Consider the following 24,526-nt stretch of genomic DNA (forward strand, 5'->3'; position numbering starts at 1 on the left):
AGTGCACTTCAAGGAGCGCAAGTGTTTCGTCGAGGGACCACTCGCTAACCTTCAAGCCTGCTTGATTCAATTTGCCAAACCCAAGGTCAGCTATCGCCCCAAGAAGAACCACCAGCAGCATGCTGGGCCAACAGGACAGATGAACGGCCGCTATTTCCAGAACTCACTGCGCGAGATGGAATCCAACTACATGTTCCCCAACATTCCCGACGATGTGTCCTCGGTTCAGGGGTCGGCCTTTGGTGGCGCCACACTGGGCGGTGCTTTCCCTAGCATGTTCTCGAACTTCACTGCCGAGCATTGGCCTGGCTTGCCCGGTGCCGGAGGCGTCGGTCACGGACGCAATGGCAAGACGCGGGGCCGCGCCCCCGAGAGTGTTGCAGGCGAGAGCGTCGCCAACTCGGAGTTCACCGATGCTACTAGCAGCATTCTTGGTGGCAAGGGCGTTGGTCAGGGCGGCGTTTCGCTCGGCGCTGACCTCCGTGATGCTGTCACTGGTATGAGGCCATTCTCGTACAGCCAGAGCGATCGCTTGCAGCACGACTCCCAGCTGAGGCATTACGTGGAGAACAATGGCAGGGCAGGACCGAGCGGTGGCTACGGACGCCGATACGACGATGACGAGAAGAGTGTCAGCACTGCCTTTCATAGTACGGTAGGACGCGGCTTTGACTGATTTCGAGTGGCGATGGATTAGACGTCTGATCATGGACCCGTCACGCCATCGTACCTGTACGAGCGCGTGTTTTCGGCCTCCGACCACTGCCTTGGGCATGTCAAGGGCCGGCAAAGGTTCAGAACGAGGTCCTCACGCCCAGAGCAGTACGTAACAGCCTTATGAGAAGGCTCGCAACACGCAGTCGGTGATTGCTGGCAAAGCGACAAGTCTGCTGGAGCGTCTGGGCACCTTTGAGTCCTTCCCAGCGCTCGCTCATCAGTCGAGTCTGGAGGGAAACCCTGGCCCAAACAGCGCCTCCTGGACAGCCAGCCATCCGTCTTCGTGCCGATGGAAAGCGTTCGGTGGCATGTTGCTTCGCCACAGGCTGTATGCTTTGTGGCCATGTGCACGCGACAGCTTTGAACGACCTGTCGCTCACCAACCGGCCAGTTGACATCTCAAAGCCTGCCTGAAACACCACGGAACATGCGGCTTTCCCCCTTCATTTCAGTTAGTATAGCTTCGGCTGCACTAAGCATATCTATAGTTGAGAGGTGTTGCGAGGATGAATAAAAGAAAACCACAGTCATTACCTAGTAATACTTCCAAAATGACCCCTGCCTGTGATCTATAACTGATGGGAAGCCTATTTGCACATCCGGGTCCCGCTTCGAGTCGTGGATATGCGACCTGACGGTGCTCAAGCTTTTATTAAAGTCATTGCTTTTGATGATAGACTGCATTGAATATCTGGCTGGATGGCAGGCCTTTTACTAAACTTTTTCAAGGCGTCCAGGGTACACCATCCATGCCTTGCGGCATGCCATCGGAACTTTTGTGCAGCGCCCCCTGAGAATGTTTTCACGTACATCGAAGCCCACCTAATTGTGTGGTTCTTTTCTAACAGTAGACCTCCTGAAAGGCGAATGACGATAGACCACGCAGCGTCTGAAACTTTCAAATTGTTTGTTCAGTGTATAATGAATGCTCTGTACAATGCTAGCTGCTTCTGCAACCCTCGCTTAGTCCTGGATAAGGCTTCGTGCGTATATGTGAACATGCGCACGAGAGCAGGGTCTGATAGCCAGCTAGCTAGCTACACTACCACACGGAGGATCTCCAAGGGGTTCAGAGATGGAATAATTTCGATGTCTGCCGGTCAATCCGGGCAGGCTGTCGAGATGCAAGGGACAGAATACTCCAGTACTAAGCACTGTATTGCACTGCCAGATCGAATCACAAATAAAAAGAGTCTGCGCGGCTCCATCTGTCGGCCAGCGCTTCGTATGCGAAATGAGATGGGCCAAGTGGGTGGGTGTACTCTGTACGTTGGATCGCAGTCATCCTATCGAACGGCCATTCAATGGGGGCGACGGCCAAGCATCGTTCTTGGGAGTAGATCAATGCATGCCCAGCATTTCTGGGCTTACACCTTCTTGCTGTCCGTGCTTGGCTTTGCTCTTCCATCGTTTTCCTTCTTCTCATCATTATCATCATCATCATCATTCATTGCTAAACGGCGCTTTCATTCTCTCGGGTTCGTTTGACGCAGTTTGAACAGCAGCGCGAGCCAGCGCAACCACCAGCAAATCCAACACGGCGGTCGCATCGAGACATGCGCCTGTCGAGCCAGTAGCCACAGGCATGTTAACACAACTTCAAGGACGCCCCGGTCGTCGCTACCTCGCCATCGTTCTCTTCCTCGTCGTTGTCGTCTTCCTATGGCCCAATTTTAGCTCCGGTCCAGTGGAATCCGATTCGTTCGACAGCACATCCCCCGAGTCGGATGACGATGGAGCAGCGCTGATTGCTCCCGGTGCCAAAACGCTCGACAGCTTCAAGTACATACCGAGCACGTACGACTGGAGCAAAGCCGAGCAGTTCCATCCCGTGGACCAGCAGTTCAAGCTACCGACCGGCCATGCGATCAAGTTTCCCCGCATACAAGCTCGGTCGACGAGCAAGATCCTCAAGGACAATATCTCGGCGTCGAGGAAGCAGACAATCAAATCCAAGTTTATCAAGAGCTGGGAGGCCTACAAGAAGCATGCGTGGACGGAAGACGAGCTGATGCCGCTGTCGGGCAAAGGCAAGACCTCATTTTCAGGATGGTCGGCTCAGCTGGTCGATGCGCTCGACACGCTCTGGATTATGGATCTGCAGGATGAATTTCGACGTGCCGTCAAGGAGGTTGCGGTCATTGACTGGGCCAAGCCCAGCGATCCCAAGATCAACCTCTTCGAGGTGACCATCAGGTACTTGGGAGGCATCCTAGCAGCGTACGACCTCTCTGGCGAGGCCGCACTGCTAGCCAAGGCTGTCGAGTTGGGCGATGCCTTGTACAGTACATTCGACACACCCAACCGCCTGCCCTCGCATTGGCTTTATTACGAGACAGCACGTCAAGGTCAGCAGCAAGCCGACACGAGCATGTCCGGCGCGGCGGGCGGCTCGCTGTGCGTGGAGTTTACACGCCTGAGCCAGCTCACAGGCAATGACAAGTACTACGATGCGACAGAGCGCATCAAGCAGTTCTTCTACCGCTCCCAGAACAAGACGGCCCTTCCAGGGCTGTGGCCCCACGACATGAACTACCGCGAGGAGATTGTCGATGACACGAGGTTCAACCTGGGCGCAGGCATGGACTCGCTATACGAGTACCTCCCCAAGATGCACCAGCTTCTCGGTGGCCAGGATCCCGAGTATCAGGAAATGGTGGTGACGGCTCTTGATGCCGCAAAGGCCAATGTCCTCTTCCGTCCCATGACGCCCACCGATGCCAACATCCTCATGGCCGGCAACGTCGTGGTGAGGAACGGCCAGGCCAAGTTGACAGCCGAGATGGAGCATCTCACATGCTTCATCGGGGGCACGTACGCACTCGCTGGCCGACTCTTTGCGCGTGAGGACTACATTGACCTTGCCTCGCGCCTGACGAATGGTTGCATCTGGGCATACGACAACTTTGAGACCAACATTATGCCTGAGTCGTCCGAGCTCGTGGCGTGCCCGACCCTAGATGGCCCTTGCGAGTACGACAGCAGCCGGTTCCCCGCCACGCGCAGCTCACACCTGCCCGACGGCTTCGTGAGGGTGAAGGACTCTCGGTACATGCTCCGACCCGAGGCCATCGAGAGCGTCTTCTACATGTGGCGCGTCACGGGCGACCACGCCTGGCGCGAGGCCGCATGGCGGATGTGGGAGGGCATTGTGAAGGAGACGGAGACGGAGCTGGCCTTTTCATCGATTGCCGATGTCAAAGTCCACGCGAGCACAAAGTCTGACTCCATGGAGGTATGTGTCAATTTCCTACCAAATGTTCCCTAACAAAGACTGACCATGGCAGACATTCTGGATGGGCGAGACGCTCAAGTATTTCTACTTGATCTTCGATGACGAGAGCACAATCAGCCTCGACGAGTGGGTTCTCAACACAGAGGCGCATCCCTTGCGACGGCCAACTTAGAGTGCAGTGTAGTATGTAAAAGGCGTAACTGGGGGCAATTGATGGTCTGTTGATATACAGAGGATTTGATCGCAACACATGGGGCACCTCTAATTGAGAGGTGTCTGTATATATAGACGAGCCCGACGCAATTACAACCTACAGCTCATCTACTACTTATTTACTTCCATTGGCGTACTTATTGCTATCGTTCCATGAAAATGTATTGTTCTACGTTTTAGAACACACGAGCGAACGCTCGCGACCTCGGATACATGCATAACGCCACTAACGGCACAGTGACCACTGAATGCCAACCAACATCACGTCACGACTCCAAATCCACTTCCCGACCCATCACCAAGAGCCTCACGCAACCACCGGGGGCCACAGCGCAATGAGGCATGCCACTCCGTCCTCCAGTCCCTCTCTTCTACGCGAAAGCATGCTTGGTCCGTCCCCGTTTACGATTCTTCACGACAACCCCAGCGCGGCGCAGCGATGACGTCGCGCAGCAGCTGGCGAAGAAGAACCACTATGAGCGATTGAGGATCAAGCCGACGGCTAGCAAAGGCGAGATCAAAAAGTATATCCCTCCACTACCAGCGCCTAGCCCGTATGATCCAAGCCCGGACCGCTGACGAGTATAACACAGAGCCTTCTACTCACTGTCGAAAACGCACCATCCGGACGCGAACCCATCTGCCCCGGCTACTGCCGCGCAGAGCTTCTCCCTGCTCTCCGAGTCCTACTCCATTCTCTCCAACGACACATCGCGCGCCACGTACGATCGGACCCTCGCCCCGGCGTCCGCCTCGGGTGTACACCACCCAAGGGGGTCATACCATTCGGCCGGAGGACGACCGGCAAGCGGACTGAGCCGGCGAAGAGGCACATACCGCGGGCCCCCGCCGAGCTTCTACAGAAGTGGCGGGTACGGAGAACACACGGAGAAGAGGCAAAAGGCGCACGAGGAGACCACATTCTCAGGGGCTGGTGGTGCTCGTGCGTCTTCCGAAAAGAAGACCTCCCACCACGGCGGCATGGGACCAGGCGACGACCCCTTTGGTCATCACGACGACGTCTTGCACTGGGATCGCAAGAGCCACCACAAGACGCAGAAGAGAGAGGATCACCGACGATGGGCGCGGACGCACAAGAAGGCCTGGAACGATGACGGGACGCAATTCGAACCACAGATGAGTCAAGGCAGTCACTTTTTGGTGGTGTTGGGACTCTTGTCGATCAGTCTCGTGGCGCCGGCTTTGTACATGTCGAAAATGCATACCAAGAAGAACGACAGGCGATAGAACGACGAGTAGTAAGTAGGCTCAGGCCACATGTGCGTATATAACTAGTGCACCGCATATGGAGCAGAAAGAACTCATTGGCAAGAAACAACTTCTGTGCATTATCCACTGTCCTAGTAATCTCTACACCCCAAAATCAATTGCAATGCAAGATTTGAGTACAGTACAAAAGCGGCATCCCAAGTTTAGAGAGTCAACTTTGGGAGTTGCCACGACCACCACCATCTCCTCCTTTTCACATTGTCAGACTTAACCCTCGAAGGTGAAGCTGGCACCGAGCTTGTGGGAGGCCTGGTCGAGCTTCTGGGTATCGAAGGAACCACCGAGACCCAGGGTGACGCCCTGGCGGAGGAGGACGTTGTAGGCAACAGCGGCAATACCACGGTCGTTGACCTTGACCTTGGCGAAGGACACGGGGTCGATGCGGTACTTGCCAGCGAGCTCGAGGCCGACGGTGTTGCCGGTCTTGGAGTTCCAGGTGGCCTTGGCACCGGCCTCGACCTGGCTGTTGACCTTGTGGTAGTACGCAGCAGCGAAGACGGACAGGTTGTCCGAGGCGGTCAGCGAGGCGCTGTAGACGGGGTGGGCGTAGCCGACGGCGGCGGAGTAGGCGGTCAGGGCAGCCTTGTTGACGTCGTAGCCGGCGCTGGCACCGGCGAGGAAGCCCTCGTGGCCGACGACGGCGTCGACGTTGGCGGTGGGGCCCTTGAGGAGGTCAAAGAAGGCACGGCCGTGGAAGCCGGGCTGCTGGAAGTGCAGGTTGAACTTGGCACCCTTGGCGGCGGTGGCAGGGAGGTAGTTCAGGAGACCCTCGAGCTTGAGGCCCTTGGCCAGCGAGTCCTTGACCTCAATCTTGGTGTCGAGAACGTTGGCGGTGTTCCAGGTCTGGGTGAGGGTGACGCCTGCGCGGGAGTAGAACATTAGCAAGTGTGCCCAACGCCAATTATCGTCTGGTATAAAAGAGATCGCGAACTCGAGCGGCCATCCTTGTTTTCGACCGAGAATTCGCGACACAGTGACCGTGCTGAACGGTTTACGCCGTCCGCGGTCAATCGGGGGGGTAGAAGAAGCACGCGAGGGTGACGCTGAGGAAGTGGAAGACGTAGAAGGGGTTGAGGATGGGGATGGGGTAAGGGATGCAGATGTAAGTGGTGATTGCTGGCGCGATGCGCTGCTTGTTGATTCGCAAAAAGGGGTGGTCGTACCGGTGGGCTTGTCGGTGTATTTTCCCTCGAACTGGTTCTTGTCAGCACGGATCCCGAGCGTATGAGGTTACGACGAGAGCTTACGGCAGCAGAGGTGGCCTTCTCGTGGCTGGACTTGCCAATCACCTTGAAGGCAACGCCATTGGGAGCGGTGTCCTTGAACTCAAGGGTGGTGGCGTTGATGTGGTAGAAATCCTTGTTCAGGAGCTATTGCAGACAGGACGCACGCGCCCATCAGTTAGCCATTGTCTCTATACGGAGGGGCAGCGGCGATGCTCGGGGGAAGCTGGGCCGGCCGAAGAAGGGTGATCGGTCGGCAGAGCTTCGAGGAGATCTTTTCCGCGTCAGGAAAATGCAGGCAAAGAGCGCGTACATCGTTGGCCGACTTGGCAATATCGGAGTAGGCGGGGACAGCCATTGTGATAGATGTGGTGAGATGTGTGGGGGAGGGAGAATTGAAGCTGAAGACGAAGTCGTTTCCGGTAGCAATGTGGAAGTTGGAGGGAGGAGAGATTTGTTGAGCGGCACGATAGAGGGAGTTCGGGATGGGCTGGCTGGAGCTCTGGGTCACTCCTTCCTTCGCAAATTCATCTCGGCCGCCAGCGAGCTGCTCCGTGCAAGGGTTGCATTGCCGGCTCCAATCACGGAAGAATGGTTGAAGCGAACGCGAGCAAATCACCGCTGTCAAACACCAGCCGCGACTCCACCCCGAGCCTGACGTCCACTGAGGAGCCACTGACAGCGCCGTCCCTGAGGCTCGTGACGTCCCCAGTGTCGTCGGCTGATGTCGGGCGGATGGTCCACGTGGGGGATTCAAGCAGCGTTGGCCTGTTGGGGTGATGGGAAATTGGCTTCCTCATGGGCATGGCAATGGGCATCATGCGCATTGTTGCGTCTAAGCAGTCTAGAGGCCACAGGCACTGCTTCAGCTGTTTCACACCGAGTCGGGCTTCATGCGCTTGGTTGCGAGTCTCACTGACAGAAAAAGCACGCATTGGTTTAACCCGTAATCCGTTTTTTAGGCTACATATTCATCTCCATGAGGCTATTCAAGCCGAGTACTTTTCCAAGTCCTTTGTCGGTTCAGAGCACCCAAACGCCCCGATTGATTGTGGATATCATGCCAACCGTTCCGTTCAGCAAGCGTTGTCGTACTTCTTGTCGTGGACGGCAATGGCACTGCAAATGTTAGCAACTGTGGAAACTTGTCAAATTGGTAAGCATGGTACGTACCGTCCGCTGGGATCGGTCTGCTTCGACCAGGTGGGCGTCCAGCGCTGGACGGTCGACGCGCAGCGAGGCGGGAAGTGCTCGTCGAACATCAGGCGATACCAGTATGCCTCCTTGGTCTCGGGAATGTCAGTGCCCCACTCGGCCTTGGGGTTCTTCATCATCTCATCGGTGACGTGCAGCTCGGCGTTGTCCTTCAGACCGTCGATCCAGCCGTAGCCGACACCATCGGAGAACTGCTCCTTCTGGCGCCAGAGAATCTCGTCGGGGAGGTATGGCTCCGCTCCGGGCTCGTCGCTCGTGTCGAAAGCCTTGCGGATAATGTATTTTTCGATGCGATCTTTGGTGATCATCTTGTCCTTGGGGTCGAAGCCCATGGCCGTCTCGAGGAACTCCTTGTCCAGGAAAGGAACGCGGGCCTCAAGACCCCAAGCAGAAGTCGACTTGTTGGCACGGAGGCAGTCAGCGTAGTGCAGGTTCTTGACGCGGCGGACCGTCTCTTCGTGGAACGACTCCCTGTCAGGGGCGTTGTGGAAGTAGAGGTACCCGCCAAATGCCTCGTCGCTACCCTCGCCACTGAGAACCATCTTGATGCCCATGGCCTTGATCTTGCGTGACAGCAGGTACATGGGGGTGGAGGCGCGGATCGTGGTCACGTCGTATGACTCCAAGTGGTAGATGACATCGGAGAGGGCGTTGAGACCATCCTCAATGGTAAAGGTCATGACGTGGTGGCGGGTTCCGAGGAACTTGGCGACCTTGAGAGCTGCCTCGTTGTCGGGGGACCCAGGCAGACCGATGGAGAAAGAGTTGAGCTGGGGCATGTAGGTCTGCGTCGACAGGTCGCCATCGTCATCGATACCGACAAGACCCTCGCCACGATCAGCATCCTTGTTCTCGGTGTATGTGGCAGCGTCTTGAGCAGCCTTTTGCAAGCGAAGAGTCTCGCGCTGAGCGATGGCGGCGACCAAGCTGGAGTCGAGACCGCCGGAGAGCAGGACACCATACGGCACCTCGGCCATGAGGCGTTTCCTCACAGACTTCTCCAGGGCATGGCGGAGAACCTTGAGATCGACCGGTTGTGTGGGGACGTTCTTGGGGTCCCACCATGAGGGCTGGAAGTAGCGGGTGGTCTCGCCGGTCTTGGAGTCGTATACATGACCAGGAGGGAAGGCGATGATCTTGTCACAAACAGGGTACAGACACTTGAGCTCGGAGGCAAAGTACACGGCGCCGGGCTCCTTCCACGACCAGCCCTGGTAAAATGTGGTGATGCCGATGGGGTCGCGAGCGGCGATTGTGCGGTCTTGCTTCTTGTCGTACAAGACAAAGGAGAACATGCCATCGAGGTGCTGGGGAGCGTTGAGGTCGTGCTCCTGGTACAGAGGGATGATGACCTCGCAGTCCGAGTGCGTCTTGAAGTGGTACGTGTTCTTGAGGTGCTTGCGAATCATGCGGTGGTTGTAGATCTCGCCGTTGACGGCCAGGATGATGGAGTCGTCGGCGTTGGTCAAGGGCTGGGCGCCAGACTCTGGTCCTTGTTAGCTCGTGAAGGGCGCGCGGCCAGGGTCTCACATACCGACGCCGACAATGCTGAGACGCTCATGGCAAAGAACTGTAAGATCTGTTAGGTCTGATCACCCGACAATGAGCCAATTGACCTACTCGTCTGGTTGCAGGTGATGTTGCCGCCTGGTCATGTTAGCTGAGGCCTGTCGTCCCCGGCAGCCGTCACTCACTCCAATCAGGACCGCGGTGTCGCACTCTGGAAAACGGTCAGCTATTTTTTTGTTGTTCCCCGGCCTTGCTTCATCCACATACTGCTTCGCAAGCTTGAGCGCCGTCGGCTTGAACTTTTGGACGTCGGGGTGTCTGTGTCGCTCTCGTTAGTCGCTGCCACTTTTTAAAGCCATGGCGGGGCACAAATCTGCCCCTCCATGAGCATTTCAATCGCGGATATGGCACGCACCCGTGGCAGGCGAAGATTCCGCACATGTTTGTGGTCGAGGCAGGACAATGGGATAGAGATTGGCGAGAAATGTGTCCACGGCTGTGCGTCCCACTGCGCTTTATTGTCTTGGAAGAAAAGAGTCAGAGAAGTAGGTGGCGCCGAAAATCGCGAACCCATCCATCCCGCTACTAGTGCTATGAAAACGGCTTGGCCGACTTCGGCCGCCCGAGCTTAAATCAGTCATGCTCTAATTGGTGATTGAGCTATGAAGCCGAGATTCTAATCGGCTTATCAGTCATATGCTTTGATAAGGACCATGTTTGTCTCAATTAAAGCGGCGACAACTGCATTCGAGCTGCATGTGTGGACATGTACATTACAGTGTTCACGGTCGCATAGTTTCGACGTCTGGCGATCGACTGCCTTATTCTGCGACGAGAACCGCACTCATTATCTCGATTCAGAAGGCGATCTAATGCCACTACTCTATACGTAGTCGCCCATATGCACACCTTGCGCCCAGCTCTGAACCGTGACTACAAAGTGTGAACTGATGCCCGAAAATCATCCTGTCCTTAAACGCCAGGTCGCCATCCTTCATTTAATCCCAAACTATTCATTCTCCAGATCCTTTTGTCAACTCGTGAACGACCTCAAGGGGCCGGGTTGTCCTTGACCACTCTTTTGACTCTCTTCTCGTACTCGACGCGATCCTTCTTGAATAGATTGTACGCATCCGCCTGCGCAGGTGACTCGGGGTTCGGATCGTTGAGGAGGTCTTGAATGCCGAGCAGGATCTGCTTCACGGTGATCGCAGGCTTCCAAGCCTCTTCCTCGTTGAGGATCGAGAGACAGACGGTGCCGGATGGATAGACGTTTGGGTGGAACAGCGGCGGAACAAATTTGCACTTTGGCGGCTTCGTGGGGTATTCTGCTCCAGAGTCAGCCTCCCTTCGCTCGCGGGTCTCTGAATGGGACTTCTTACCATCTGGGAAGGCGATGTTCAGCTTGAAAAGACCATTCTCCCAAATGGTCTTCTCTTTGCCGGGGATGCCACATTCCCAGTTCTTCAGGTCGAGCACGCCCTCGCTTGTGCGCGCAGGTCTGGCGTAGAAGCCAAAAGGATGGTCGCGCCGCCACTGTTTCCTACATGGCTCCCGTCAGCATGGCATAATGCAACATGTGCTTCGCGTGCAGGCTTACCTCTCCTCTTGGAGACGGTTTTGGCAGAGCGCCATGATGCAATAGCTGTCGCGTTGGGCTTTCCCTTGGTCGAGTGGGCTTGGCGTTACTTCGCGCTGAGCAGGGTGGTTTAGCGATCGCGTGCACAGGGTGCGGAAAGGCAGGAGAATGTAGATGACGGAAGACGAAAGTGGGATGACAAGGTGAAGCCCAGCAAGATCCAAAGCGAACACAAGAAACCGATGCTACGTACTGCTTGCTTTTATGCCATGGTTATGCAAGGGTCTCGTTTGTGCAGGCCGCTCACTCAGCTGCGAAGGCGGCGGGACCACATGCGGGGCGACGAAGCGTGGGGCAGATTTCTTGAACCACGGGACAGGCATTCGGAGAGCTTCCTCGGTTCAGCGTGGAGTGAAGACTGAGACACACAAACTTTCCTTTATCCTCCATCTAGGTTTCCATTTTGTCTGGTTTGCCCAATCTGGAGCGCCTCCAAACATATTGTTATCGCAAACCATCCAGCATCCATTAACACAAGGCCATTTGTGGTCGCCGCCACGCCTCAGTCAGTATCACAAGTCCACCCTCCACACACCACTGCGACAGCTCGTCAACGATCGCAGTCGCTTTGTCAAGGGTCGCGTTTGCACCCGTCCGGACTGTCTGGGTACACATTTGCTATTCTCCAGCATTGTGACTTGGTCTCAACACAATGAGTCCAGAGGATCCGGCCAAGGACGATGGAGTGGAGGCTCAAACACAGCATGTGAAGCCGACCGAGGGTGTCTCATCTGCGCCGATACCGTCGGTAGACGAGGTTGGCGATGTGCCAGACCCTGACGAGGACGATTTGGATGACCTCGATGGTATGAGAGAACCCAACGGCCGTTTTTTAAGAAGCGCGCGACGCTCACAATGTGCACAGACATGCTCAATGACTTTAACCTCGGCTCAAAACCTGCCGCGGCACCTTCAGCCACAACGGGCACTCAACCTTCGGAATCGACACCTCGACCAGAGGCAAAGGCAGACCCGTCAAAACCTACAGCAAACCTGGAAAATGACTTCTCAGAGGAGGACTTTGCGAAACAGCTACAAGCCGGGATGGCTGATCTGCTAGGCGAGTTGGAGAAATCTGTGGGCTTCCCTGTCTCCGCGCATAACATACAGCTCTAACAAAGACAGCCCGATATGCAGGCTCAGTTTGAAGACGTGTTCAAGCAGATGAGCGCAGCGACAGGCGAGTCAGCCACAGCGCCTGCAGAGACTGCGGCAGCCGACAAGTCTAGCAAGCCCGAGGACCCGACAGCAGCAGACGCTTCCTTCCAGGAGACAATCCGTCGCACCATGGAACGCATGCAAAACTCGGGGGAGCAGGCCACTGCTGCTGCCGCCTCTGGGTCTGAGGATGACTTCATGGCTGAGATGCTGAAACAGCTCTCGTCGGGTGCCGCGGGAGGCGAGGGCGGCGAGGAAGACTTCTCCAAGATGCTTATGGGCATGATGGAGCAACTCACGAACAAGGAGATTTTATACGAGCCGATGAAGGAGCTGCACGACAAATTTCCAGAGTGGTTGGACAAGAACCGAGCAACAACCTCCAAGGAGGACCTGGACCGTTATGAGCTTCAGCAGGGGATAGTGGCGGAGATAGTGACCAAGTTCGAGGACAAGTCGTACAAGGACTCCAACCCGGCGGATCGAGAATACATTGTGGAGCGGATGCAGAAGGTGAGTATCAGCGGTCTCGTCAAGTTCAATACTAACACGAGTAGATGCAAGCAGCAGGATCGCCGCCTCCCGATCTGGTTGGGGACATGTCATCTGCACAAGATGCCTTCAACATGCCAGACGATCAGTGTAACCCACAATAGAAGTCCCAACCTGTGGACAGTTGTTCATTATATGCCGTTCGCCAGAAAATGGTGCACAGGTATGTGCGATGACCCCGGTTTGTCATCAAAGAACCCAACCGAACGCCAGTCTTTGCCCTTGTTCCCCAACGCCGTGCCAAAAATTCCAGTGATGAGCTAGTACGACATGATGTTATCTTCGTCCATGTAATCGCCCTGTTCCACATTGGTCTGGTCGTGATGTGACCGCTGCTCCTGTGCTATGAGCTCGGCAAAGATATCGTCGTAGTCTGCATCGGATGATGCAGGCGAGGTAGGTTGTTGCGCTGGCTGCTGCTGCTGCTCTTCATAGGACGCGAGCATTGCCTCATAGTCGACATCTTCCTCTGGTGGCTCGTCCATCATGATGGCGTCGTCGCTTTGCGGTGGGCGGGAGAATGACATAGCATCCTGGATATCTGCCTCTGATAGCTCAGGCGCGTCCTGGGCCAATTGGCCTAAACCTTCGTAGTAGCTCTTCTTGAGAAACTGTCATGGTCAAAAAGCTAATCACAAATCAGAGGCTTGGTCTTTTACCTGGCCCTCAATATTCCTCCGCTCCCACTTTGAATCATCGCTCTTCCTCTTGACGCTCTCCAAGAAGTTCCGTCTCCGCACCTCTTGGACATCCTCACGCTTGCTGAGGACGCGAGGATTCGGTCTTGTGGGACGCGTTGCGAATCTGAACTTTGGCGCCGGAATTGGCGATGATTGGGTCTGGCGCTGGAACGAGGTGCTGAATTTCTCAGGCGAGATTGGGGAACTGGGCGCGCGCGTTGGTGAGGACGACAGTGGCGAAGACATTGAGGGACGATGCGAGTCCCATTTGAAGATAGGCGCAGGCGCAAACGAAAGCATGGCGTCTTTCTTGGATTTATCGACAGAGATGTTCTCTTTGTTGGATTGGTGTTCGCTGCTCATCACTTGGCATGAAAGCAGTGCAGATGTGGAAAAGGTGTGTCGTTGTAAGAATGCTCATATGCTATACACGCAGACACGCGCGAGCAGGCACTCTACGCGACTTTCGCGTCGTCACGTGCAGGGATCAGCGCCACTGGTCATGACGCTGCTGTCAACAAGAACAGCCCGAACTGGAAAGCACTGGAGTGGCGCGTGGGTCCCTGTCTGTGGCGCGATCCCGATCTCAACCGAGGGTTCATGCAGGTCGGCCAACAAAAAAAGTTGTCGAGCGACTGTGATCGTGCCATAATAAGTCGCCAGACTTTCGGGGCCGGCCTCTAAATCACCCAATGAGTCTGTTGGATTCTACCATGATCGATCCGTTATAAAACATTATACATCTCCTTGAGAAGACAGAGCATCGGGCGCACTGATGAATGTCTTCTCCCTATCTGGCCCTGGCGTCCGCGCAGGGGGCCGTCTGTGGAACTGTACAGTTTGTCGCAACCAGACAGCAGCAGGCGTCGCGAGAATAGGGCAACGATACAACACAAGGCCCTTCACGTCGAGGACATACCAATCCAATGGAGGCAAGAAGGGGCAAAGAGAAGGGCCTCGCAAAGCGCTGCTCTGGGCTTCGACCGGGACGGGCACGATTGGTGCGACTTTCCTGGCATTCAGCGACGACATCAAGACCGGCATCGACGCGACGGAGCGGACGACGAGGGTGGCCACGGCGTTGGCAGTATGCATCAACGACTACCGGACGACTTTGAACACCCGCGAAACTACGAGCGACGAGAAAGAGAAGGATGAGCTGCTCAAAGCATGTCACCAACGTTGTGCGGACCGCACCCTCAAGGTCTTGGAGAAGAATGGCGGCATATACATCAAGCTCGGCCAACACTTGGTAAGTTTTCCAGTCTGCGTCTTGTGAGCTGCCCTAACCAAGTAACAGAGTGCGATGAACTACCTGCTACCGAGCGAATGGACGACCACATTCCTACCGTTGCAAGATAAATGCCCCGTCTCCTCCTTCGAGTCCATCCAAGACATGTTCAAGAAGGACACTGGCGAGGACCTCTGGTTCTACTTCTCCGAGTTCGCAGACCAGCCAATTGGCGCCGCATCTCTCGCGCAGGTTCACATCGCAACAATGAAAGATACCGGGCGCAAAGTGGCTGTCAAAGTCCAGCACCCAGAACTCGAGGCGTGGGCGCCGCTCGACCTCGCCACCACGCGATTTACATTCTCGACCCTCAAGCGCTTCTTTCCCGAGTACGATCTCGAGTGGCTCTCCTCCGAGATGGATGTCTCCCTGCCCAAAGAACTCAACTTTGTGGAAGAGGCCGATAATGCGCGAAGGATGAAGGAGCATTTCGCAAAGCTGCCTGAGCTTCCCCTGATCATCCCAGAGGTGCTCTGGGCCAAGAAGCGCATCTTGGTGATGGCCTGCGAACCTGGCAAACGACCCGACGACCTCGAGTATCTGGATGCCAATGGCATTGATCGCGACGAGGTGTCGTCGACCTTTGGCCGCATCTTCAACGAGATGATCTTTGGTGACGGTGCGCCGCTCCACTGCGATCCCCACGGTGGAAACATTGCGATCCGAAAGAACGACTCTCGGCGAAGATTTGGCCGGGGCCCGAACTTTGACATTATTCTGTACGACCATGGACTCTACCGGGACATTCCCCTGCCGCTACGACGATCCTACGCAAAGATGTGGCTGGCCGTCATTGACGGCGACGTGCCCCGTATGAAGAAGTATGCCTACGAGGTTGCGGGCATTGAGGAGAAGGACTTTCCTCTGTTCGCCTCCGCCATCACAGGCCGTGATTACAGCATCGTCAGCAAGCAAGGTTCGATTCTGCAGACACGCACCTCGGACGAGCAGCAGAACATGAGTGGCGCGTTGCAAGAAGGACTCATTGTGGATCTCGTCCAGCTTCTAAGCCGCGTTCCTCGCATCATCCTGCTCATTTTGAAGACCAACGACTTGACCCGAAGTCTGGACGAGAACCTGCAGACCAGGCAGGGTCCGATACGAAATTTCATGATTCTCGCCCGATATTGCGCCAGGACAGTCTTCTATGAGAAGTTGGAGGAGATCAGGGCGACAGGATCGTTGATCTGGCCAGCAAATGCTCTGAGGATGTTTGCCGCGTGGCTCAGCTTTGCACGGGTCGAACTCAAGCTAGAAGCCTTTGAACTATACCTTGGTGTCAAGCGGATGCTTGGAATGCAGAGCACGGAGTTTGGGAGCAGTCCTCTGCAAACATAGAAGGAAACCCGCATAGAATGTACTAATTTAACTGTATATACGACACGTTGCCATGATCCAGCTGTTCTCGACTTATAAAAATGCTTCTTAATCCAGCCTGACATTCTAGGGAGAGTACCAACTTTCTCAGAGACAAGAAGAAGCAAAAGGTTACGCTCGATGTGTCGTTCGAAGACGAATCTTCTCAACTGCCATATAGAATGGTGCTTCAACGGGGATGGCACAAAAAGAAAAAGGACTCAAAAAGATGATTTCGCCCGGGCTTGAACCGGGGACCTTCTCGGTGTTAACGAGATGCCATAAACCAACTAGACTACGAAACCAACTTCGTGACAGTGATGCAGATTTTATTAACTATATACTGCAAAAAGCTCACAAACAAATTACCTACACTTCCAGTCAGCAATCCTTTCGCCCACTGGCATGAAGCATTGTGACATTGGACAAACAGAAGTATGGTTAGATCTGCCCTACGCTATAGACCGATAAACTCTAGCGACTATTTTCATTATTAATCCTCACACTTTTATCCAATTATCCTACCCGCTACCTGCCTTCAAGTTGGAACTTAGCGTATCCGAATCTCACGAGCTACGACAGGCTACCTACCCTACCTACTACTAGCCACTTCGGCAGAGTGAGTTTGTATTCAATAAATGACATAGAGCAGAGATATAATAAATATTAATTCATTCCGGCTCTCGCGTTACGCTTTGTCTTGTTCTCCTGCCTCTACCCCCCAAATAGGTTGTGTAGAATAAGAAGCATTCTTTTACCTTAGGTTTCTTCTGATAGCCCGTTTTGTTACATTCAATTTACCTTAACACAAATAGTACATCACAACATCTCTCTGAGGTTTACGAAGTACATGCACGGACTTCTCAAGCACGAAAAAAAAAGAACCCGCCTTCCATTCCAACGATGTATGGATACAAATTGATGATCATGGACTTGACAGTTACCCATGCAAAAGATTGATTTCGCCCGGGCTTGAACCGGGGACCTTCTCGGTGTTAACGAGATGCCATAAGACCAACTAGACTACGAAACCAATGCTTGATTTGATGGAGTGCGACCCGTAAAGTTACCCACATGAGCGTGAAGCTATGCGCACAGAATTTTGAGGCCCCGTAATGTCGGCCGGAGTGGGGCCGTGAATGACCGCCGTGGGCAACTTGAGGACGCTTAAATCACCCGATTCACTTCCCGAGAAGAGGCACTCTGGTGCACTAGTATTCTGCAGCCTCCGAAGGATGGAATCCAGTCGCCTCATTCGCATATCAGTGGTATGTATATATACGTAATCCGTACAGTGCGATTCAAGGCCGTTGAAACTACGTCGGTATAGGCGAATGGATGGCATGTTCGTCATTCTCGTAATTCATAGGTAATGGCGTTGAGCTAAACCCCCAAGATGTTAGCCTCTTGGATCGTCAACAAGCGCATATCCGAAACACACTTAGACGGTCAAGCTCATCTTACGTACATGCGAAGTAATCTTGGCGCGGAGGAATCCTCCGTCGTGTGCCCCTGGACTCTGGAGAAGATGGGGGCGGTGATCGGCGTTAGCAAGGGCCTTTCTGTACGATATGCTGTTCGGTGAGTAATAATAATTTGAATCGTCGGAATGTTGTCAGCACTGATACCGGAAGTAACCTCAGTAAACACTCATCGATGGCTTGAACATAAGTGTTCCTTAGTGCGACGCACAATGGCAGTTGATGGCGAAGTGACATTCACGACTCTCAATGACAAAATGATACGTAAATAGAACATAATTACCCCGACACTGATTCAGTGATTATGGTAGATGATTGAACAGGCCGAGCTATCGACGCCAGCACTAGTTCATAGACGCGCTTGAATCGCGCCCCGTCAGGGCGACGAAATTAGGTTGCTGTTCGCCAGCCACCATATTGCATTCTGCACGGCAGACGCTACAGATTGGACAGCAGAAAGCTTCTAGACAACCTTCAAATCCCCCATCGAGCGCGTGATGAGTGTATAAGCTGAAGCTCGAAGTCGTCTGGCTAGATCACGACGTTGCATGATTGCATCTTCAAGTTCCTAGACTAGCAGGGCGCTTTGGGCGCTTGATGCCCTTCCTCAAAGCGCGGGACTCCTGCATCTGGCCAAGTGTCGACGATCAGACCCTTCACGGCACGGGGTTCGCCATATAAGCTTCGTGTTCATGCTGGAGCCTGGAGATAAGACAAGGGCATCAAATTGATATTAACATGCTGTGGAGAATAAGAAAGAGAACATGCCCCTAAAGTTGAGGTCAACATGTCAAGGGGCGAGGCATCGGGGACTGGTGGTCAACCACGATTCACGAATCGGGTGGACTGGGTGTGTTGTGCAGTAGCACAAAGCGCGGGTCAAGCGCGATGGACTCCAGTCTCGAGCGAGGATCGCAATGCCTATCGCAATATTTCTCTTGCATTGGCCATACACGCTCAAGGAGTGACCCTCCTCGATCCAGCCCGGCAGTGAGTGGTAATTATGTACTGACACCGGCACTCTAAGGGCGATATTAGTAGAAATGGACACAGGATTTGAGGGGGAAGCGCCGTGCGAAATGACGTCCCCTCCACGGGAACTTGGGCGGCGGAGCAGCCAGAGGCTCAGGGCAGGCAGGTGACGCTCAAGAAGCCCCGAGGAAGGTGTGAAGGAAGCTCCTGAGTGCCTGACTGGTTCGACGGGGCGGGACGGAGCAGGAGGTAATTGAACCTTTCAGGCCTGAGGCAGATTGGCGCTTGACTAAAAAGGGACATCGCGAACCGTCCTCGGACTCCACTCCACCTTATCCGTCATCTTCACTTCTGCAAGGTACCCGAATTCCAGCCTTTCTGGGCCACAACTGATTGTTACATCGGTACAGTTGTTGCCGGCTCCATGTCAGCTTCGCTCAGGTCGGGCTGTCATTTGCGCTTTATCATGGCCGTGACAGAGTACCATTACCGAGCCTCGACGACCGCACATCTCTCACTCAAAGTGCCATCAGGCCGGGTTCTCAAGGGAGGAGACCTACCTACCTGCACTTATTTGTCTGACTTGTAATGGCAATTTTCGCTGGACGAGGGAGCCGTGACCTGTCACCTGAGTCCAGTCTGCTCTGCAGGGGAGTCTGGGTTTGCCCGGTGGTCTTTTCAAGGGCCGAGAGCCCGCAGCCTCGTATCCTCGCCGCCTTCACCGCCCAACTCGATAATTAGCCCACTAATTATCGACAGCACGCATACAGCGAAAGCCGTGTTATTGAACGCCTCTGATTGAAAGAAGCTGCCAAGCACACGAGGGCACATGATCCTCATGGACGTCCACTCAGTGGTCGAGCATGAATTATTATTTCCCCGCCCAATATCACTTTCGCCAAAGACAAAGAGACCAAGACAAACAAGCATCCTGCCCCCTGGCAGTCGCCCCTTGAGCCCCAAGCCTCCAGACAAGGGCTCACGATGAGCATCCGTCCAGGAAGGGCATGGCCGCCCCGGAGTGACCCCTGTCTAGTGCCAGCTACATCTGACAAGGGTGGGCGAGGTGGACACAGGGGTCCTTCTCCTTGGCAACGCGATGAGTCTCATCAGAGACACAAACGCCGCCGCCCTCCACCTTTGAGACATCTTATGCACCATCGTCTCCCATTCTCCTGGTCGTGACACATCAGAGCTTGTCGATACTTCTGCAACAGTTGACTGTGACGTGCATTCGTCATCAGGGCGCTTGCTGTAGCTGCAATTGTATCAAACGCCATTGCAGCCCTTTGGCAGTAGTCTCTGATCGTGCCCTCCGAGCCCATCCAACACGACCTTGGCATTGGGGCCAGGCCAATACGCCAAACGACAAACGATACACCATTTCGCGCCATTGGCAAGACAAGTGCCCCGACGTCACACAGCCGAAGCGCTCGTGGCGTGTACCACAAGACAAGTCTAGGGCCGCAGGGGGATATACTGGATGGTATCCCATCACCGCGGCTACCTGCATCGCTGTCGCTTGTCAACAGCATTGTGATTAAAGCTGCACGATCTCGACCAATGTGTTTGCTATAGCTCGACCACACACAAATCATCACCATGTCGACGAGGGAATTGGGGTTTCTGCCGACAATCAAATGTTCGCAATGCGGTTCGCAAGTGGAGATTTCGATGATGGGGGAGCACACCTGTAGTGGCGACAGCGAGACGTCGCAATGTAAGTCAAGATGTGAGCAGCACACAGCGAGTCGCTGACCACGTCCCAGTATCACCACCGCTGGAAGCAGACGAGTCCTTCGAAAAGCAACCGACCTCCCAGCCCAGGCTTCCGCGTAAGCCTGTGGCAGTGGACACGGGCGCTGCGAGTAAGTCGATGGTCGAGCCCTGCCCGAACGTGAGCTAATCACCAATCCGTAGATCGTCCTTTCATGCGCCATGACCCTTTAACACCCATCAGCCATCACAGTGATTCTCCGCGAACACCCTATAGCGGCTTGCCGTCGAGCAGGTCCACGGAATACTTCGCCAATGCCACCGGCGCATCTCCCGAAAGCACCCGCCGGCCCAGTGGTCATGGTGGCCTGGGCGATGGTTCAAGCTATACAACAGACCCCATGCCGAGTCCTGGTGCCAGTGTACTCCAGAGGATGGAGAACCTCGTGCCAGGGCCGTTTGATCATCGTGCAACTGAGGTCGTCTCACCATTGCGCAAAGGCTCACTTACACCGAGTGCGACGTTCCCAGGCGACCGACCTGGCACCGCGAATTCTCACCTCTCCGCCGCCAGTGGCGAGAATCTCGCTGCGCCTAACGTTAGGCCTCACAAAGCCACATACGATGGGTTTGGGCCTCCATCTAGGGCAGAGCCAGGGCCCGAGCAGGACACACCCGCTCTGGGCTATCTCAATCGCTCAGAAACGTTCCCACGGCCTTCTTACGTAGCAGGGCCACCGGCGCGAACGCCTTCAGCCCCCGGGGCGCGGAGAGAGAGCTCGAGGCAATCGGCAATGGACAGCACACGCATACCATCCATGGGTCCCGATACATCGCGGCGACCTCCTCCGCGCAAGAGTCTCATTCCTTCTGCACACAAAAACGCCGGATCCGTGGATTTGGCGAAAGAGTTTGGTGTCAGCAACCCATATCATACTCCGTCGGATTCGGCCTCTTCAGGCTACTCTGGCTTTAGCCAGCCGAGCCATCCCAGTTCACAAACAAGCCCTGCAAGGTCGCCGTCCCGAAGGCAGCCATCTCACGACTCGCGCATCGAGAAGGAGGTAGAGACTGGCATGGAGAGCTTACGACTCAACGACGCACACGCCAATCCCCATTCGATGCCACGAACACCATCGCCTCTAGCTGCGTCACCTGCGGCCGTGTCGCCGGCTACCTCCCCCAGGGGCTATGGCGCTCGGCGCTCAGCGATTGAGACGGCCTCCCCGACGCGTGGTGACTCTCTTCCTCGTCCTAGCCTGACACCTCAGGCTCCTCAAGTTGTGCGCAGAGGCACGGGCGACATATCTTCCCGTGGCGACTGCAAAGGATGCAGTCAACCGATTGTTGGCAAGAGCATCTCTTCCGCCGATGGTCGCCTCACAGGCAGATATCACAAGGCTTGTTTCGTCTGCTCGACGTGTGCAGAGCCATTTTCTTCTGCCGAGTTCTATGTCTTGAACGACAAGCCCTACTGCGAGCAGCACTATCACAAGCTCAACGGCAGCCTGTGCGGTGGATGTGGCCGGGGCATTGAGGGCAAATTCGTGGCAGACGAGGCCAGCGTCAAGTACCACCTCCGCTGCTTCTGCTGCGCTGACTGCGGGCACGGTCTTACCGACGGCTATTTTGAAGTAGACGGCCGTGCGTACTGTGAGCAGGACGCCTGGAACAGGGTGAACAGCGTCCCTGCGCCGACCCCGTGGAACGGACCCGGCAACTACCGTCCTTACCAGCCGGACCCGTACGCATATCGCCAGGGCCCTCCTCAACCTCAGCAGCAACAGCAGCAGCAAATGAGGGGCCCTCCGCAAGGCCGTGGACAAATGCCTCCTCGACCGCCTCAAGGGATGGGTCTCCCCGGACGTCCAGGTCCCGGACAAGGTGGTCCCCGCCCTCGAGGCTCCGGGCCCGGGCTGGGAGCAGCAATGCCCCGTCCTGGATACGGGCCTCCAGGAGGAAGGCGGCCGAGCCAGAATCCAGTGCCAGGGCTGCCTCATCCCAAGGCAGGTGGTTTGGCACCACCGAGGCCACTGATGAACAAGCGCAGTACGCGCCTGGGCATGATGTGAGCACAGATAATATGCGATTATGCTGTGCGACGCTATGCACGCGACTCACTCGTTGGTTGTTTTTCTCATTTCTGATGGAGCCATGTTCTTTTTATTATACCCGTGCCCGGCTGCTGGCCTTTGCCAGCCTGGTGCATATCCGCATTTTTTTAGGTTTCGAATTTGAAGCAGGCGTTGGGCGAGATACTTCTCGGGGTGCTAGGCTAGAGTACCGGCAGGCCTAATCAATGTAATCGAGTTACCTCGACCATGAACACAGCGGCTATGCTATGTGAGACATGTCTTCACTGTATCACCAAGTGTCGAGTCTTGGCATGTTTGCTCCGTTTCCCTTGTTAGTGTTCAAGGTGAAGTCTGTCTACTTGAGTCAAGGCGACGAGCATACTCGTTTGTGTGCCACGCAAACACGGTCTCTATTACGAAGAGGGCGAATGTGCTTCGTCAAGTTGGATGTGCGCAGGCTTCTCAATGGCCGCCTGTACAATTCTGGAATAGGAGGTCACGAGCGGCATGGCGTTGTCGAATCAAGCATCGATAGGATCGACTTGCATCCATCCTACGGGGCCGATCCCAACTCCTCCTGACGTGATCTTCGAGGAGAATCATAATTAGAATCTTGACAACTGCCCATCGGTCCCAGTGTTTGTGGAAACCAACGGAGACCTGCGACGCAATCACAGTAGATTTAAATCACTGAAGTGGACAGTAGCAGATCCGGATTCATGCAGTACCAAGTTTTTTCAGAACGTTGGTGCGACGTGGCAAAAGGTCAATGTGCCTTTTTTACTTTGCGTCGACGGCGCGCATTTGGCCGGCATAGCCAGAGAAGTCGAAACAGCAGAAACACAAACTATCACCATGATTTTTATTTTTACTCGTTTGTGTTCAGAGCTGGTGCATGTGATGCTGTGAGAGGCTGGAGACCGTGTTGCGATCGACAGCACGCGCGTCGAAGCACGGCGGGTCCAGATTTCAGGAGGTGGTGAAATTGCCGCGGGCTCCAGTGATCGTCGGTGACCTCCTGAGTTCCTGGATGGACTGCCGGTGGGCAGAGACGAAGAAAGCTGCTCACGAGTGCGACGATGAATTCAATGTTGGCGGTGGGAAAGTGTCAACGACACCTTTGCAGCTTTCTGGACAGGCAACTCGGCTCGCATTTGTGAATTCTTGCCGGGGTGGTTACGGTAATTTCTGATCATTCATGGCTCAAATTCCCTTATCTGCATGCCGCCAGGGGCCAGGGCGATGATGTGATGCGTGCTTGTAGGCCGATCACGACAATCAGTCGCGTATGACTACTTGGACAGACGGCAGAGAATCAGGAAGATAACACCAGTCAGCGAGCCGTCGAACTGTAATCACTGCGGGTTTTGTTGCTCTGCTGTCGCTCGCTTGAATACTCGCGATTCATTGATACCACCCATCATTAATATCGCGGTGATTCAATTTCAAGCTTCTCAACTCCACCATCATCGACAGGCCCACGTTGCAGCTGGCCCGCCGGGCCAGGCGGGCCTCCAGGGCCAGTCCACTGTCCAGAAGCTCCAGTCGCCAGTCAGTCGTTGAAATAGCGGCCACGTCTCCACCGGCACAGGCCCAGTCGCTAAGCCCAACTTGGCAGAGGCTACCCCTAATTGCCCCCAAACGCCCCTAAAGAAGCCAAGGCCAAGCACCAGACGCCTCCCATCTCCCGTCAGATAGAGGCCTCGAACTTTTTCTCTTCCAAGGTGCCTTGCCTTAGCCAACCTCCCACTACACCGGGTCCATGTCCCTCAATTTCCCAGGAGCTTCCTTTCGCGTCGCCTCGAAGGTTCTTCTCTTTCCACCTTTCACCCCCCTCTTCCTGAATCTTTTCCCTGTACGACTGACGTCGCGCAACGACTGGATCCAACCGACCAGACTTCTTTGACAGAAGTCGTGCCACTCCTTTGACAGACGCTCAGATATCCCGCCGTTGCATCTGTGAGCACCACCAACAGTGCAACACGACCAGCCTATCTCAGTGTCACATTTGCCGCCATCCTCACCAGCCCTTGTCTTTCGCCTGCGCAGGTACTCACGACCAACGCACAGCACAGGAAAGGCCAAGGTACAACTCGACAGAGGTCCCTGCTTTCCTCGCCATCGCCAACCTTCGCTTCGCCACCATCCGCCACGCCGCGCTCTCCCCTCAACTTTCTTGAGCTGATATCCAGGGACAGCATGCT

General features: G+C 55.0%; 9 protein-coding genes and 2 non-coding genes across 11 annotated transcripts; 5 read left to right on the forward strand and 6 right to left on the reverse strand.

Moving 5' to 3' along the window:
• Positions 1 to 1,907: 1,907 nt before the first annotated feature.
• F5Z01DRAFT_249682 (glycoside hydrolase family 47 protein) lies at positions 1,908 to 4,344 on the forward strand. The gene is made up of 2 exons (XM_046258485.1): positions 1,908 to 3,952; positions 4,005 to 4,344. Exons 1-2 carry the CDS (start codon positions 2,303 to 2,305, stop codon positions 4,122 to 4,124), a joined length of 1,770 nt encoding a protein of 589 aa, XP_046116017.1. The 5' UTR covers positions 1,908 to 2,302; the 3' UTR covers positions 4,125 to 4,344.
• A 41-nt stretch (positions 4,345 to 4,385) lies between these two features.
• Positions 4,386 to 5,489, forward strand: F5Z01DRAFT_661962 (DnaJ domain-containing protein). Its single transcript, XM_046263912.1, has 2 exons — positions 4,386 to 4,689; positions 4,759 to 5,489. The coding sequence occupies exons 1-2, from the start codon at positions 4,508 to 4,510 to the stop codon at positions 5,411 to 5,413; spliced, it is 837 nt and encodes a 278-aa protein (XP_046116018.1). The 5' UTR covers positions 4,386 to 4,507; the 3' UTR covers positions 5,414 to 5,489.
• Positions 5,490 to 5,525: 36 nt separating this feature from the next.
• On the reverse strand, positions 5,526 to 7,152 carry F5Z01DRAFT_249382 (eukaryotic porin/Tom40). Its single transcript, XM_046258483.1, has 3 exons — positions 6,992 to 7,152; positions 6,703 to 6,825; positions 5,526 to 6,649 (listed from the first exon to the last, which is right to left on the reverse strand). Exons 1-3 carry the CDS (start codon positions 7,034 to 7,036, stop codon positions 5,663 to 5,665), a joined length of 1,155 nt encoding a protein of 384 aa, XP_046116019.1. The 5' UTR covers positions 7,037 to 7,152; the 3' UTR covers positions 5,526 to 5,662.
• A 393-nt stretch (positions 7,153 to 7,545) lies between these two features.
• Positions 7,546 to 10,034, reverse strand: F5Z01DRAFT_249183 (asparagine synthetase). The gene is made up of 7 exons (XM_046258482.1): positions 9,818 to 10,034; positions 9,670 to 9,720; positions 9,588 to 9,613; positions 9,514 to 9,540; positions 9,428 to 9,463; positions 7,852 to 9,379; positions 7,546 to 7,797 (listed from the first exon to the last, which is right to left on the reverse strand). Exons 1-7 carry the CDS (start codon positions 9,841 to 9,843, stop codon positions 7,755 to 7,757), a joined length of 1,737 nt encoding a protein of 578 aa, XP_046116020.1. The 5' UTR covers positions 9,844 to 10,034; the 3' UTR covers positions 7,546 to 7,754.
• A 339-nt stretch (positions 10,035 to 10,373) lies between these two features.
• F5Z01DRAFT_249392 (ubiquitin-conjugating enzyme/RWD-like protein) lies at positions 10,374 to 11,141 on the reverse strand. The gene is made up of 3 exons (XM_046258484.1): positions 11,003 to 11,141; positions 10,785 to 10,945; positions 10,374 to 10,730 (listed from the first exon to the last, which is right to left on the reverse strand). The coding sequence occupies exons 1-3, from the start codon at positions 11,035 to 11,037 to the stop codon at positions 10,453 to 10,455; spliced, it is 474 nt and encodes a 157-aa protein (XP_046116021.1). The 5' UTR covers positions 11,038 to 11,141; the 3' UTR covers positions 10,374 to 10,452.
• A 767-nt stretch (positions 11,142 to 11,908) lies between these two features.
• On the forward strand, positions 11,909 to 12,855 carry F5Z01DRAFT_626293 (peroxin; the record flags this gene model as incomplete). The annotated part of the gene is made up of 3 exons (XM_046261472.1): positions 11,909 to 12,118; positions 12,179 to 12,712; positions 12,757 to 12,855. The coding sequence occupies 3 exons, from the start codon at positions 11,909 to 11,911 to the stop codon at positions 12,853 to 12,855; spliced, it is 843 nt and encodes a 280-aa protein (XP_046116022.1).
• A 156-nt stretch (positions 12,856 to 13,011) lies between these two features.
• On the reverse strand, positions 13,012 to 13,794 carry F5Z01DRAFT_638736 (uncharacterized protein; the record flags this gene model as incomplete). Its single annotated transcript, XM_046262396.1, has 2 exons — positions 13,012 to 13,362; positions 13,411 to 13,794. The coding sequence occupies 2 exons, from the start codon at positions 13,792 to 13,794 to the stop codon at positions 13,012 to 13,014; spliced, it is 735 nt and encodes a 244-aa protein (XP_046116023.1).
• Positions 13,795 to 13,861: 67 nt separating this feature from the next.
• On the forward strand, positions 13,862 to 16,378 carry F5Z01DRAFT_738652 (ABC1 family-domain-containing protein). Its single transcript, XM_046266819.1, has 2 exons — positions 13,862 to 14,683; positions 14,732 to 16,378. Exons 1-2 carry the CDS (start codon positions 14,207 to 14,209, stop codon positions 16,058 to 16,060), a joined length of 1,806 nt encoding a protein of 601 aa, XP_046116024.1. The 5' UTR covers positions 13,862 to 14,206; the 3' UTR covers positions 16,061 to 16,378.
• F5Z01DRAFT_t78 lies at positions 16,309 to 16,383 on the reverse strand. The gene has a single exon. It is a non-coding gene; the product is annotated as a tRNA-Val (tRNA).
• Positions 16,384 to 17,035: 652 nt separating this feature from the next.
• F5Z01DRAFT_t77 lies at positions 17,036 to 17,111 on the reverse strand. The gene has a single exon. It is a non-coding gene; the product is annotated as a tRNA-Val (tRNA).
• Positions 17,112 to 19,797: 2,686 nt separating this feature from the next.
• F5Z01DRAFT_249726 (uncharacterized protein) lies at positions 19,798 to 22,458 on the forward strand. The gene is made up of 3 exons (XM_046258486.1): positions 19,798 to 20,251; positions 20,301 to 20,399; positions 20,452 to 22,458. The coding sequence occupies exons 1-3, from the start codon at positions 20,134 to 20,136 to the stop codon at positions 22,317 to 22,319; spliced, it is 2,085 nt and encodes a 694-aa protein (XP_046116025.1). The 5' UTR covers positions 19,798 to 20,133; the 3' UTR covers positions 22,320 to 22,458.
• The last annotated feature ends 2,068 nt before the right edge of the window (positions 22,459 to 24,526 follow it).

Source organism: Emericellopsis atlantica (genome assembly GCF_019669845.1).
Source record: "Emericellopsis atlantica unplaced genomic scaffold F5Z01scaffold_23, whole genome shotgun sequence".
Taxonomy (NCBI): domain Eukaryota; kingdom Fungi; phylum Ascomycota; class Sordariomycetes; order Hypocreales; family Bionectriaceae; genus Emericellopsis; species Emericellopsis atlantica.